The sequence below is a fragment of the Hyperolius riggenbachi genome, chromosome 3 (assembly GCF_040937935.1).
Source record: "Hyperolius riggenbachi isolate aHypRig1 chromosome 3, aHypRig1.pri, whole genome shotgun sequence".
Taxonomy (NCBI): domain Eukaryota; kingdom Metazoa; phylum Chordata; class Amphibia; order Anura; family Hyperoliidae; genus Hyperolius; species Hyperolius riggenbachi.
In genome coordinates this window covers 288,826,223-288,840,505 of record NC_090648.1, presented here as the reverse complement: position 1 = coordinate 288,840,505, position 14,283 = coordinate 288,826,223, and the positions used below count along the sequence as shown (strand labels likewise).

General features: G+C 39.0%; 1 protein-coding gene across 3 annotated transcripts in view; it reads right to left on the bottom strand.

Annotated features, from left to right (window-relative positions):
* Window positions 1–13,025: 13,025 nt before the first annotated feature.
* The window catches only part of TFEC (transcription factor EC), a 200,746-nt gene continuing 199,488 nt past the window's right edge, over window positions 13,026–14,283 (bottom strand). For all 3 annotated transcript variants that reach the window (XM_068272728.1, XM_068272726.1, XM_068272727.1), the window contains exon 8: window positions 13,026–13,978. In XM_068272728.1, coding sequence (XP_068128829.1) covers window positions 13,619–13,978 — 360 coding nt within the window. In that variant the 3' untranslated portion in view covers window positions 13,026–13,618. The remainder of the gene's footprint in view (window positions 13,979–14,283) is intronic.

Here is a 14,283-nt window from a genome sequence, read left to right as displayed (position 1 = left end):
GGTGGCAGTGACGGGGTGATTGATGGGCGATTGACAGGTGATCAGTGGGTTATTACAGGGAAGAACAGATGTAACTAATGCACTAGCGAATTAATAAGGGGGGGTCTGAGGGCAATCTGAGCGTGTAGGCGGGTGATTGGGTGCCCGCAAGGGGCAGATTAGGGTCTGATCTGATGGGTAACAGTGACAGGTGGTGATAGGGGGTGATTGATGGGTAATTAGTGGGTGTTTAGAGGAGAGAATAGATGTAAACACTGCGCTTGGGTGGTGATCTGATGTCGGATCTGCGGGCGATCTATTGGTGTTGGTGGGTGATCAGATTGCCCGCAAGGGACAGGTTAGGGGCTGATTGATGGGTGGCAGTGACAGGGGGTGATTGATGGGTGATTGACAGGTGATTGACAGGTGATCAGTGGGTTATTACAGGGAAGAACAGATGTAAATATTGCACTGGCGAATTGATAAGGGGGGGTCTGAGGGCAATCTGAGCGTGTAGGCGGGTGATTGGGTGCCCGCAAGGGACAGATTAGGGTCTGATCTGATGAGTAACAGTGACAGGTGGTGATAGGGGGTGATTGATGGGTGATTGATGGGTAATTAGTGGGTGTTTAGAGGAGAGAATAGATGTAAACACTGCGTTTGGGTGGTGATCTGATGTCGGATCTGCGGGCGATCTATTGGTGTGGGTGGGTGATCAGATTGCCCGCAAGGGACAGGTTAGGGGCTGATTGATGGGTGGCAGTGACAGGGGGTGATTGATGGGTGATTTACAGGTGATTGACAGGTGATTGACAGGTGATTGACAGGTGATCAGGGGGGATAGATGCATACAGTACACAGGGGGGGGGGTCTGGGGGGGTCTGGGGAGAATCTGAGGGGTGGGGGGTGATCAGGAGGGGGCAGTGGGCAGGGGGGGAGAGAAAAAAAAATATCGTTGACAGATAGTGACAGGGAGTGATTGATGGGTGATTAGGGGGGTGATTGGGTGCAAACAGGGGTCTGGGGGGGTGGGCAGGGGGGGGTCTGAGGGGTGCTGTGGGCGATCTGGAGCAGGGGGGAGAAATCAGTGTGCTTGGGTGCAGACTAGGGTGGCTGCAGCCTGCCCTGGTGGTCCCTCGGACACTGGGACCACCAGGGCAGGAGGCAGCCTGTATAATACACTTTGTAAACATTACAAAGTGTATTATACACTTTGTATGCGGCGATCGCGGGGTTAACATCCCGCCGGCGCTTCCGTATAGCCGGCGGGATGTTGCGGCGGGCGAGTGGTGACAGGCGCCCGCGGAGGATCGCGTCACGGATGACGCGATCGCTCCGCCCATGCCCTTAAATGGACCGCCGCCTCTGTGGGTGAGCCGGTCCTTAAGGGCTCCACTTCCCGGCCGCCTCTGTGCGTTTGGCGGTCGGGAAGTGGTTAAAGAGAGGGCTAGGGAGAGAGAAGGGGGGTTACACAGGGAAGAAAGGGTGAAGGTCTATTTGGGTTTTTCTGTTCCTCTCTATTCTCATGTGAAAAGTACATATTCTAATGTTTAGAGCATATACTCAGGCAATATACATTACATTTGCTTATTCAACTGTTGCCCAGAGGGCTGTAAACCTAGATTTGTAAGTTACAGATTGTCCTCTGCTGAAATGTGATGTTAATGATGTCAAACAAATGCCCAGTCTCTGACTCTCAGAAGAGCCCCCGCCAGCACAAGTGCATGAAACTAATGCTAGGTACACACCATACAATTTTCTGTTAGATTCTTCTGTTAGATTTACCTACAACATGGAAAAAAGCTATCTGGCAGGTAAATCTAAGAGAAAATCTAACAGAAAATTGTATGGTGTGTACCTAGCATTAAACAAGCTCCAATTTCCCACAGTCTTAAAAACCTTGAGGGCTGGAACCCACAAGAGCGTTTTTTTGAGCATTTTGGCAGCGCTGCGATACGCTAGCGTTTTGCCAAAACGCTCAGCTGATGTTAATGGATGGGGCAACTTCCACAGGAGCGTTTGCGTTTCCCAGAAACGCAAACGCAGGACATGCAGCATTTTGGGAGCGTTAGCGCTTCAATGTAAAGTATTGAAACGCTAGCAGAAACGCTCAGCAAAACTTAAACTGAGCGGTTTTGCTAGCGTTTTGCGGTTCAGCACACTGTAACAAAATTAAAAATAATTCACAGGACCAATCAGGATAAAAACGCAAAACGCAAAACGCTACACAACCGCTGAGCAAAAAAATACAATGTTGCAAAACGCGACCGCAAACGCGCATGAATCCGCTTGCAAACCGCTCAGACAAAACTCTAGCGGTAGCGTTTTGCGTTTGCTGTTTTCAGTGGGTTCCAGGCCTAATGGTATCTACACAGCAAAGCATTACTTACAATCAGGCCCTAGTTCCTGGAACCCTAAACAGAACGAATGTTCTAAACTTGATGATAAATGCTACCTCCTTCCCACACCCTCACCACTGCACTCAATGACCGCTTTCACTCTATGCTATGCTACCCTGTCAAAAACATTTACTGAACAGCAGTTGCTCATGCTCAGCCCAACTGCCAAAATAGTGTGCAGGAAAATAGGGATGCTTGCCAACATTTTTGTAAGGATCCTTTCCATAAAGTGTTTTTGTAAAGAATAAATTAAATACTGAGAATCACCCATGAAAAGATAAACTAGACTAAACCCTGTCAGACCTATTTGATTTTTTAAGCCTGTTCAGACTGTCAGCGTATGAAGCATGCGTATAAAGTCAAAGAAACGCAAGTTGAAAAACGCATGCGTTTTTCTTGCGTTCTAATGCGTTTTCTATTGCGTTTTGCACACACACGTGACCTAGGGGGAAAAAATAATTATGGGAACCGCAGAGGGAAACGTACACTAAAAACGCAATAGTACGTGTTTTTGATACACGTCCATAGACTTTCATTGCGTCCGTTTCTATGCGTGACGCACAGAACTGCATGCAGCAATGCGGATAAGAAACGTATGCGTCTCATATGCATACATGTGAACTAGCCCATTCAAAAGCATTAGGAGCCGTTACTATGCGTATTTGGTACCCGTACGCGTTCCCTGAAAATGCCTAGGAACGCGCATAGTATGAACAGGCCCTAAGTCAACAGGAAAGCAAAAAGTGAATTCTGCCCTACCTCAGTCACTAAGACAGTGCTGGAACTAGGTGACTGAACCCAGAAGAGCAGGAGAAGAACGAAGGTTCTGCACAATGTAGTCAAAAATATATCCAACTTTTTTGAAACGGGTAAAAGCCAAACAGCCAGGTAGCTTACATAGGAGAAACATAGGAGAAAAGAAATTCATAGTGCCTTTTACTCTGGGAGAAATGTACTTTTTATTATTTTATATTTTTTAGTACATGTAAACATGTTTTTTACATTTTACAATTTCCCCCGCTTATGGTCCTTTAAACACATAATTGTCACTGTGTTGTTACTGTGTACACTGCAATTTTCTCTGTTGCCTACCACGGGGATAACATAATTTAGCCTCATTGTGAATTATGATTCTGAGTGAAAGAGTTAAGCAGTACAAACTACAGTGAACAGCGTACGTGCCCATTAATTTTCACAAATATTTTTGTCAGTGTAAAAACTTGATGTTTTCATAAAAATTATAGCAAAACAAAAATGGTCACATTCACTCATTACTACAGAGCATACCGCAGGACATTCCCCCTGGGGACAGATCTATACATACTATATAGCTGTACATATTGGCACCGGTAAGTGGAGTATAGTTGTATATGTTGCCTACATTGCTGCCAAAAAATGGAACACTTTGCTGGATTTCCAGGTGTTCTGCAGGCAAAACAGAAAGTTTACGTAGGAGCCAACAAGGAAGGTATCTGTTTTATTATAAGGGCAGCATTTGTGGGAGTCAGTATTAACAGTGTATTTTCCATTAAAAGTGAAAATATTTTTAAATCTCTAGACCCCTTAGTTCTAAAATGTTCTCCAGTATTAGGATCTGTACATACCTTTATGTGAATTACCATGTGCATCTCATAACTATGTGTGTGTATGTCACACACCTGTGCATGGCATTAAAGTGAACCCGAGGTGAAAATAAACTGATAAGATAAACAATTATATTTATCCTCCTACTCCTAGGTACGATATATTTGCTTCTTTGCAAAGCAGTCATGGCCCACAAAATAATCTCATGTAATTGCTAAACAAGATTCGTATGCTAGGAATACACTGAGTTTTTCTGGGCAGATAGATAAATTTGATGCATAATTTCGGACAGGTCCAATATGATTGCGATCTTCTATCTGATCGATTTTCTCATACAAGTAAATGGAAATCGATCAGAAAAACAATCTAAAAATGATTGGAAAATCGATCAGCCAGTAAATCTGCCTTAAAAACTCATTGTATATTCCCATCATCAGTTCTTGCTCTTAAATAAGCAATTGCTTTCATTGTGTAGGTTTAACCACTTTACCACCACGGGCGCGTGTATCTACACTCCTTTTAACACCCTTTGCCCACCAGGAGCGTAGATAAATGCACCTCCCGCTGCTGTCTGCACTCCCACTCGCTCGTGTGCGCGCTCCCGTGCTCGTGCACGCCGCCGGCAGCTCGCCCGGAGATCAATGAACGGGAAAAACCATTCCCGTTCATTGATCTCAGCCCCCCAGCAATGATCGGCTACTTCTATGAGAAGCAGCGCGATCATTGTGAGAAAAAAAAAGTTTCCCAGCCTCATTGAACTTCCTGTAAGCTAACTTCCTGCGCTTACAGGACACATTTACAAAAAATTACTGTGGCTATCTTGTGGCCAAATAGTAAAACTACATCCAAAACATTTTTCATATACAAATACATACTTTTACACTATAAATTAACTCATTACCTCCAAATAAAATATTGGCGCCAAACATTGTGATAGGGACATAATTTAAATGGTGTAATAACCGGGACAAATGGGCAAATACATTTCATGGATTTTAATCACAGTAGCATGCATTATTTAAAAACTATAATGGCCGAAAACTGAAAAATAAGGATTTTTTTCCCACATTTTTTCCTATTTTCCCATTAAAACTCATTTAGAACAAAATAATTCTTGGCATAATGTCCCACTAAAGAAAGCCTAATTGGTGGTGAAAAAAACAAGATATAGTTAATTTCATTGCGATAAGTAATAATAAAGTTATAGACGAATTAATAGAAGGAGCGCTGCAAGGTGAAAATTGCTCTGGCGCTCAAGGGGTAAAACCCCTCAGTTGTGAAGGTAAACAATCATGCATCATCCTTTTTTGCACTAAAATAGCAACTATTGTATATTCCAACAGAGAAAGCAACTCCATATTTTTCATAAAACTTTTTTTAATACCAATAATACTGGATATTACAATGCCATAGTATCATTTTACAAATATAGTATAAAATAATTTGTTTTAGATTTATAAAACTGAATAGTTAAACAGTCAATATAAAGGTTAAATGTAGAAAAGACTGTACACACATTTGAATCACTCTAAAACAATGCACTGGAGATTATTTATGAAGATTGCCCACTATTTTTTTTAAACTAGGTCTGGCACCATTTATATTTCCATTCTATTTACAACAACAGAAATAACGTGGGACATAAAAATCAAAGCAGATCAACAATACAAGGGCTAATCAAATGGAAAGTATATCAGTTAAGGTGATCTCTGCTTTGTTAATGTATTTGCAAGTCAATTAGTCAATTCAATATGTATGTGTAGTAACTTTAAAAAATGTTGCTGAATGATTGCAGTAGCAATACACACAAATAGATCTATGCGTCACTGTATGCTTCACTGTATGCAATGCAGCGTGGAGATTACGTACAGTGCCACATTTATGTTCTGTTACATTGCATTCCTGCTTTCCCAGGAAACGCTATGACCACTGTGCATGTAGACTAAATTTGCCACTTATCTTCCCAACCTCATGGTATACGTTGGTTTTATATATCAATAATAATAATAAATTTGCTACTTATTATGTCATAAAAAAAATGTATATTTGAAATATATGTAAACAGAGAATGCAAATATTTTCAGAGCTCAAAACACTGTTGATGTTTTCTAATCAGATTTAGTCAAATGTTATTAATTTATTAAACAAATACATTTTTAAAGCGGAATATAACCCTGCATTTCAACTTTGCTCTAAAACATTATTTACAGTATATTATATGCAACCAGCATTTTTTTTTTTTACTAGACCAGCATTGGAAGGGTTACACAGGGCTTTAAAGTTCCTTTAGATTTCTGCAGACGCATCCGAAGCTGAAATAGATACATTTTGTTTACATAATGTATCTAAATGTTGAATGTGACTCATCTCTCTCACTGAGAAGGAGCTTGGACGACAGCCAAAGAGTGTGTAACTGTTTATCAATAGATACATGTAACTAAATAGAATGTATCTATCTGAACTTCTGCATATCTCTCCAGGACCTTTAAACCTCTGTGTTTAACCCTTCCAATGCTGGTCTAGTAAAAAAAATGCTTTTTGCATATAATATGCTGTAAATAATATTTTAGAGCAAAGTTGAAATGCAGGGTTATATTCCGCTTTAACGTGTCTGTTTTTTCTTTAAATATCAGATTATTCATAAAAATCTCAATATTCAAATTCTCCTTTCCTGATTAGATATTTAGGGCCATATGCAATTCACTTTTTCTGCTGAGTTTTCTCCTAGGTGATATTTTTAAACTCGTGACTAAAATGCCTTTTAAGCTACCAGAAAGCAAGAAAATACTCAAAATAAATTTGATAGCATCTTTTCTCCTACTTTTTGGTACTTTTTTAGTTGAAAAGTGCTGTAAAGTGATTTAACATTGAAGATGAAAAATTATCTCCTAGGAGAAAACTCAGGTGAAAAAGAGAATGGCATATGGCCCTTAGAGTGAAATCAGGAAAAGTGAAAATTAGTCCCTTTAACCTCTAAAGAATAGACTCACAAGCACACACAATAGGCAAAAAAATGCAGCATTCAGCAATATTCTAATTTTATCAAAACTTTACATGGGGCGCTCAATGGAAATAAAGTAAAATTATTGCCTGAACATATTTACTTTGCGGAAACAGTGTTTAAGGTACCAAACGTTCTAGCCTTAAGATGACTTGCAGCTTATGCACACACCTTGGGGCACATACAAGGAAAAAGCTGCAAGGCTTTTTTTTACTCCTGTGACAAATTTCTATAAACTGCATAATAAATAAGAATCAAACTCAAGGTTATATTTGCAAAATTTCTATTTTAGAGAGTTTAAATATTGCCTCTAGTATAAAAGATTTTTCCTTAAGAACGTATCACAAAATCTTTGATTACATTTATTCTGCTGTATTGGATTTCAGTTCCTTTGCACTCTGATGTTCATAAATACTACATTACATCACATTCACTGATACTGTAGAGTCTAGGGCCATATTTATTTCAAGAGGTGCTTTCAATCTTCAGGGGATTCCTGTTAACTCTGTGAAAGGGTTGTCTTCCTTCTCTTAGTTATAGTTAACTCAATGAGCCTCTGAAAACAGTGGACAATGGACGGTGTCTCTTTTTCACAGTTATTATAACATATGCGTTATGCAACTGACCACTGAGAACCTAGCCTAAGGTGTTTATTACAACTAATTGAATTTTGGGTTTTCACTGCTCCAGCAAATTATTCTGGTTGGTTGCAAAGAGTTGTAGCACTTATTATAGGACCACTATCATGAAAAATTGTAACATTTAAAATGTATGTGCATGCATATGTACAAAATGTACATTTTTTCCAGAAAAAAATGCACTAGAATTTTTTTTTCCTATGTTGCTAAAAACAAGAAGCAAAACATACCTCAGAGAGGTTTGCAGCGGCTCCTGCACGAAACTCACTCAGGCACGGGATTACCACCCTGTTGTGCGACTTTCCGCCCCGAGCCTGACTCGGGATTACCGCTAAGGAGGTTAAAGGACCTCTGTCGCGAAAATCTTAAAATTTTAAATATATGTAAACATATACAATTAAGAAGTACGTTTCTTCCAGAGTAAGATGAGCCATAAATTACTTTTCTCCTATGTTGCTGTCACTTTCAGTAGATAGTAGAAATCTGACAGAACCGACAGGTTTTGGATTAGCCCATCTCCTCATGGGGGTTCACTGGGATTTGCTTATTTTCAAAATGCACTTAGTGAATGGCAGTTGCTCCGTCTAACTGCCAAAAAAAGTGTAAGGTGAGCAGGGAGGCTGACTAACATCCTGGTATGAATCATTTTCCGGGAGTGTCTTTATAAAGAATAAAGGTCATGCTGAGTATAGCCTATGTAGAGATGGACTAGCCCAACATCTGTCGATTCTGTCAGATTTCTACTACTTACTGTAAGTGACAGCAACATAGGAGAAAAGTAATTCATGGCTCATTTTACTCAGGAAGAAACATACTTTTTATTTGTATGTGTTTTAAATTTTAAGATTTCCGCGACAGTTCCTCTTTAAAATCCTAACTGTAAGTGACAGAAACATAGGAGAAAATTAATGTATAGTGCATTTTACTCTGGGAGAAATGTACTTTTTACACACATGTATTTAAAATTTAAAACTGTTTCACAAATAGTGATCTTTAAGCATGGTACAGCCAGGAACAATCAAAAAAGCATCACGCTAGATCGTCTTGTAAACCTGCTTCCTGACTCATCTGTGCCTAAAGCACCTCTATGAATGGAGGAGAGAAGCTACAGTATTGACCCAACCTGATGTATCAGACATCCACAAGCATTTGTTTCAGGTAATAACAGAGACTTGTACAGGAATACGGTGATCAACAATCATCAAGTGTCTGAAAGCAAAGTAACTTTTCATTTTAAAGGGACTCCGAGCAGTGCAGAAACTATGGAAAGATGCATATCATTTTAAAGCTCTCTTTCTCCTCTTTCCAAAGATATATAAACCGCCGCCCTCCGCCTTTTAGTTTTTGCTATTTTCGCAATTAAAATTGCCGCGGTCGCGATTCAATCACGAAAATAGAGAAAACTAAAAGGCGTAGGGCGACGATTTAGGTGTCGCCAGAAAGAGGAGAAAGAGAGCTTTAAAATGATATCCATCTTTCCATAGTTACATTGTATTACACAGGGCGACTTTTTCTCAAAGTCAGCAGCTCCATTCAGCAGAAAAAGTCGTCCTGTGTAATACAATGTAATTGGATATCATTTTAAAGCTCTCTTTCTCCTCTTTCTGGCGACACCTAAATCGTCGCCCTACGCCTTTTAGTTTTCTCTATTTTCGCAATTGAAATCGCGGCTGCGGCGATTTCAATCGCGAAAATAGCGAAAACTAAAAGGCGTAGGGCAGCAGTTTATATATCATTGGAATGAGGAGAAAGAGAGCTTTAAAATGATATGCATCTTTCCATAGTTTCTGCACTGCTCGGAGTCCCTTTAAATATGGCAACTGTGTATCAAAAATGCATGTCGTTATTGTTTAGGATTGAATTAAGTGAAAATAAATTGATACTGCTTAATAAGAATTCATTAAATCAGAGAATAACAAAAAGGCTATGGAATATTAACTTGCATTCTCTGAATTAAGTGTTATTGATGTTCATGGCTACTGAAATGGTGTCTTCTGATCTCTACATAACTTTTTCTTTTGATTTCACATGCTGAACTTGACAAAAGCATTAATAAATTAGACCTTTGCTGTAGTGGAGGATCTTAGAAAAGAAATGTAATTTAGTTAATGATGAAACATCCAAATGAGCGCTCAAGATAACCTATGACAAAGTATTCTACAAGTGCAAGTATTCATTTTTGCTGATACTCACAAGGCTGCAGTATACCCTTGCTAGTGAGAAATGTTCTACCCTGGATGCATATTTATGGTCACACTTTGAATGTGATAGATCAATTGGATATAGTTAATTCAACCTGACAATCTATTACTGGGAATTATATATTATGATGTAAAACATCTCTGGTTCATTTATTCTCCTCAGTAGAATAAAGAAATGATTGAAGGTGTGTGTGTGTGTGTGTGTGTGTGTGTGTGTGTGTGTGTGTGTGTGTGTGTGTGTGTGTGTGTGTGTGTGTGTGTGTGTGTGTGTGCGTGTGTGTGCGTGTGTGTGCGTGTGTGTGCGTGTGTGTGCGTGTGTGTGTGTGTGTGTGTGTGTGTGCGCGCGTGCGTGCGTGCGTGCGTGCGTGTGTGTGTGTGTCTGTGTCTGTGTCTTCGTTTGCTTCAAAGTCAGATAATTGTATTGCTATTTAAGAAGTAACCTGGTATAAATGTTAGCGTGTTTGGTCTCTCCATTTAAACTTAAATCGTTTATTGATTTAAACTGAAACCACAGCCCCGAGTAACAATGAGGAATTCTCATATTGTTTCATGTCAGATCAATGCCCCACAGTTCACTACATCTGCTTGGAAGGCTTAAGAGTAAAGACCAGGACAACACACTATATTAGTACTCATCATTACAAAACCATATGATTTAACCTGCATGCAAGAAATACATTTTATAAAATATCCAGATCATGATGTAAGTAGTGGAAATTCGTCAAAATAAATACAATTTCAAATTGCTAAAAAAAACACAATCTGTTCTTGGAAAAATGTAAGAAAAATCTAGGTTCTCATTGGTTGTAAATAATTTACCTAGTACAGGCTAAGCAAGCATTCATAAACAGTAAAACAGTTCTGCTTCTATGCATTAACTTGTAGTCTACTAATAACAGTAAAATATTTGGCAACATTATAGCAGAATGAGATGAGATGCCCAGGCCATGTATTTAGTTAATAGATGTTTGCCTTAAGTGTGAATCATATGCAGATGTCATGTCTAGCTTTTTTGGGGGGAAAAGATGCAGATTATGCCTTAAAGGAATCGTCGGGCAAAAAAAAAAAGCTTCTACCAGCCCCATGCAGCCATCCTGTGCCCTCATAGTTACTCACTGCTGCTCCAATGTGTTATGTGTTAATGTTTCTGCACCAGCGGGAATGCGTAAAAATGTACGCAATGCGGCCCGCCAACCCTGAAGTTGGCAAAAATGACACTAGCTGGCGGCGGAGGACTGGAGCAGCAGTGAGTGACTACGAGGGCACAGGATGGCTGCATGGGGCTGTGTGTGTGTAGGAAAGTGAAACTCATTTTTTTTTTTTTTGCCTGACGATTCCTTTAAGCAGAAATTTCTTACAGAAGGATCAGGTGATACAGTAGATCTCTGCCCTACAGTTCTGAGCTTTATAAATCCTAGATGCTCGAATTTTGCCTTGAAATCAAAACATGGATAGAGAAGAAAGTTTCATCAGAAGACTGATAATGACAGATTTTCACACTTTCTCTGAGTCAAGGTGAGATGGCTTGACAGGCTCATGAGTCAAATGTGACAGTGATCCAACAGTAAGCCTGTTATGGAATACTGAAAAGGATAGTTGTAGAGAACCGCCAGCATATTTACCAAGGATGAAATATTAAATTAGGAAAGACTTGAGGGTGGATAGTGGGACAACGCTAGACATAACTATACAACAAACTGTCAAATTGTCCATTTAGCCTAAGATGTGACCAGAAGATTTAGATAGATTTGTATGTTTTCTGGTATAAATACAAGAATCAAGAAAGGCCTGCAGAGAACAATGCCCAGTGAAATGAATAAAAGGTATAAGATGGCTTAAGAGTACCTCTCCTGGTAAAAATGTGCAAGAGGAAAAAGGGTAAGAGTATTTCTTGTGAAGAGGACACTAGGGGAGTCCATTTTTGTACTAACCATACGTTCATTTAACATTTAAAATGCTACTGTTTATAAATTTTAGAGCACAATATTTATTGAAATTGAATGGTGGTGGATATCCGAGGTATTAGCCTTTTAGTTGCCTCTTTAGTTGCCTTTTCCAAAGTGTTACAATTGACAGGAGTATTATAATAGCTTGCCAGAGGAACTAACAAATTTGGTCATGCTTTTTTGTGTGTTGGAAGTTTCCTACGGTCTGTTGTAGACTGATGTCCTAGAATCCTCATTAGTGCATTGAGAATTTTAACTTTTTACAGAGAGTGAATGGATCCAATAAGTTCCAGAAGTGTTGTAGTGTTAAGGCCATGACCTACAAATCAACAGAGTTAAATGACTTTCATGAGGTACAGTTGAGGCTTCTTTACTTGTGAGCTTACATCAGGTCAATCTATAAAACTTTACCGGGATAATTTAGGTTACAGTCAATAAGTCTTTGGGAGTTTATTGGGAACCAATAAACTTTATTGGGGGTCCCCAATAAACTCCCAAAGGCTTCTTCACTGTAATCAAAATTAATAGGTAGGTGGGGCATTTATAATCATTGGGCTTAGGCCCTATGTCAGTGAAAGACTATCTTTAAATCTTTACTTTAGGAAAGTCACGGGATAATTTATGTGTTAACTAAAATTCATGACACTATAAACTCCCCATATGACCTTAAAATAAAGTTGCGTTTGCTAAAGAACGTTGCTGATTATTAGGATTTGCAGATTACCCAGCAAGCACATAGTGAACCAGAACTCATAGGCGTGTGTAAGGGGCTACAAAGGACCAAAAAACCCTCTTGCTAAAATGTGATGCAAAACAAAAGTTTGCCTTCTTAAAACAGAATACATTTGTGATTATTTGCATATTCAGCAGTGATGCATTGTGGGAGACATCATATGCTCACTCCAATCTGAATAATCACAAATACCTTTAGTTTTAAGAAGGCAAATCTTTGTTTTGTACTAGGATTAGGGAGTTGAAACGTAAACATTTTGTTGCAGTCATTCTTTTAAGTTTTTAGTCCCCTGGCATTATGCATTATAATCTCCATACAGTTAATAGTCTTATGTCCTAGGAAACTGTGTGTTTCAGATGCATTTAACTCCAAACTACAACAATTACCTTGAGATGTCCTGCCAGTATTATTATACCTATTGATCTGCAAACAACCCAGCTTTTAAAATGGAGTTATGCTTTACATATTTAAACTTACTGTATTTTATTTATTTAAACAAATATTTTAAAATCATATATTTGAAAGCTAAAATGTCTGTCCTAAATCTGGAACTCTTTTCATCTAAACTTGTCTTTAGGTTATATTCAAAATTACACAGTTAATTAAAAAAACATGTGACTGCACAGTGCATATCATAGCATAGCAGAAGCAGTGTTCTTTAAACCCCCTGGGAAATCCTGAGTTGACTATGAAATCACAGAGATTTTTCCTTCCCTTCTTTTTTTATTATCTTAAAGACCAAAATCATTTCACAGTGTTCTGAATGAAAGGACAGTACATTCATTGGTGTAAATGTGTACTACATTGTTGGTCGAGGATGACTAATTTAATTAAGTAATAGGAGGACATGTTTCCTAGAACAGTAAAAAAAAAAGCAACAATTTACAAAAATGATATTTAATTTGTAAGTTAAATAACACAAAAACTAATTGTGATTTTTGCTTTCAGCTACTTTCTAATTACTGGAAAATTATTTAGGGCTGCAAAACTTGCTACTGGAATGGAGATTAGTTAAATAATAGGGATGGTCAATGTCTCCATTTTAGAAATTTTGGTCATTATTATTCATAGTCTCTTTGTGAAGTAACAAATATTATTTACAACAGATTACTGTCTCTCAGGAACCAGTCACTGTACTCATAGGTCATCATCATCATCGTCATCTGTGCTGAAACTGTTCCTCCTGCTGCTTCCTTTGGAAATGTCAGGTGAAGTTGCAGACAGAAAAGGGTCTGTTCCAAAAGGAGACATTTCTTCTAACATTTGTTCCTTTAAAGCAGCACTGAATGATAAATCTGTAAAGTGTGACAGTGGGTCTGAAAATCCTGCTGACCCATCACACAGGTCATTTGTCTGTCCAACAGACATGGAAAGCTGATGATAATCTTCTGACATATTATCTCCATATGCTTGCTGTTTGATAACTTGTGAAGCTAATTCTACGGTGCACACAGTTGGCATTGGCAGACCATGGGCCCGGGCCTGTATTTCAAGTTCCTACAAAGAAATAAGAAAGGCAAATAAATTAATTATGCCTATAAACAGTACAATGAGTTGCTTAAATTTAAGATTCAAAATGTTTCATTGGACTATGACAAAACCTACAAAACACGAGGCTCATGTACATTAAAGAGACTCTGTAACTTCGAAAAGATCCCCTGGGGGGTACTCACCTCGGGTGGGGGAAGCCTCCGGATCCTAATGAGGCTTCCCACGCCGTCCTGCGTCCCACGGGGGTCTCGCTGCAGCCCTCTGAACAGCCGGCGACAGGCCCGACTGTAATTTCAATATTTACCTTTACG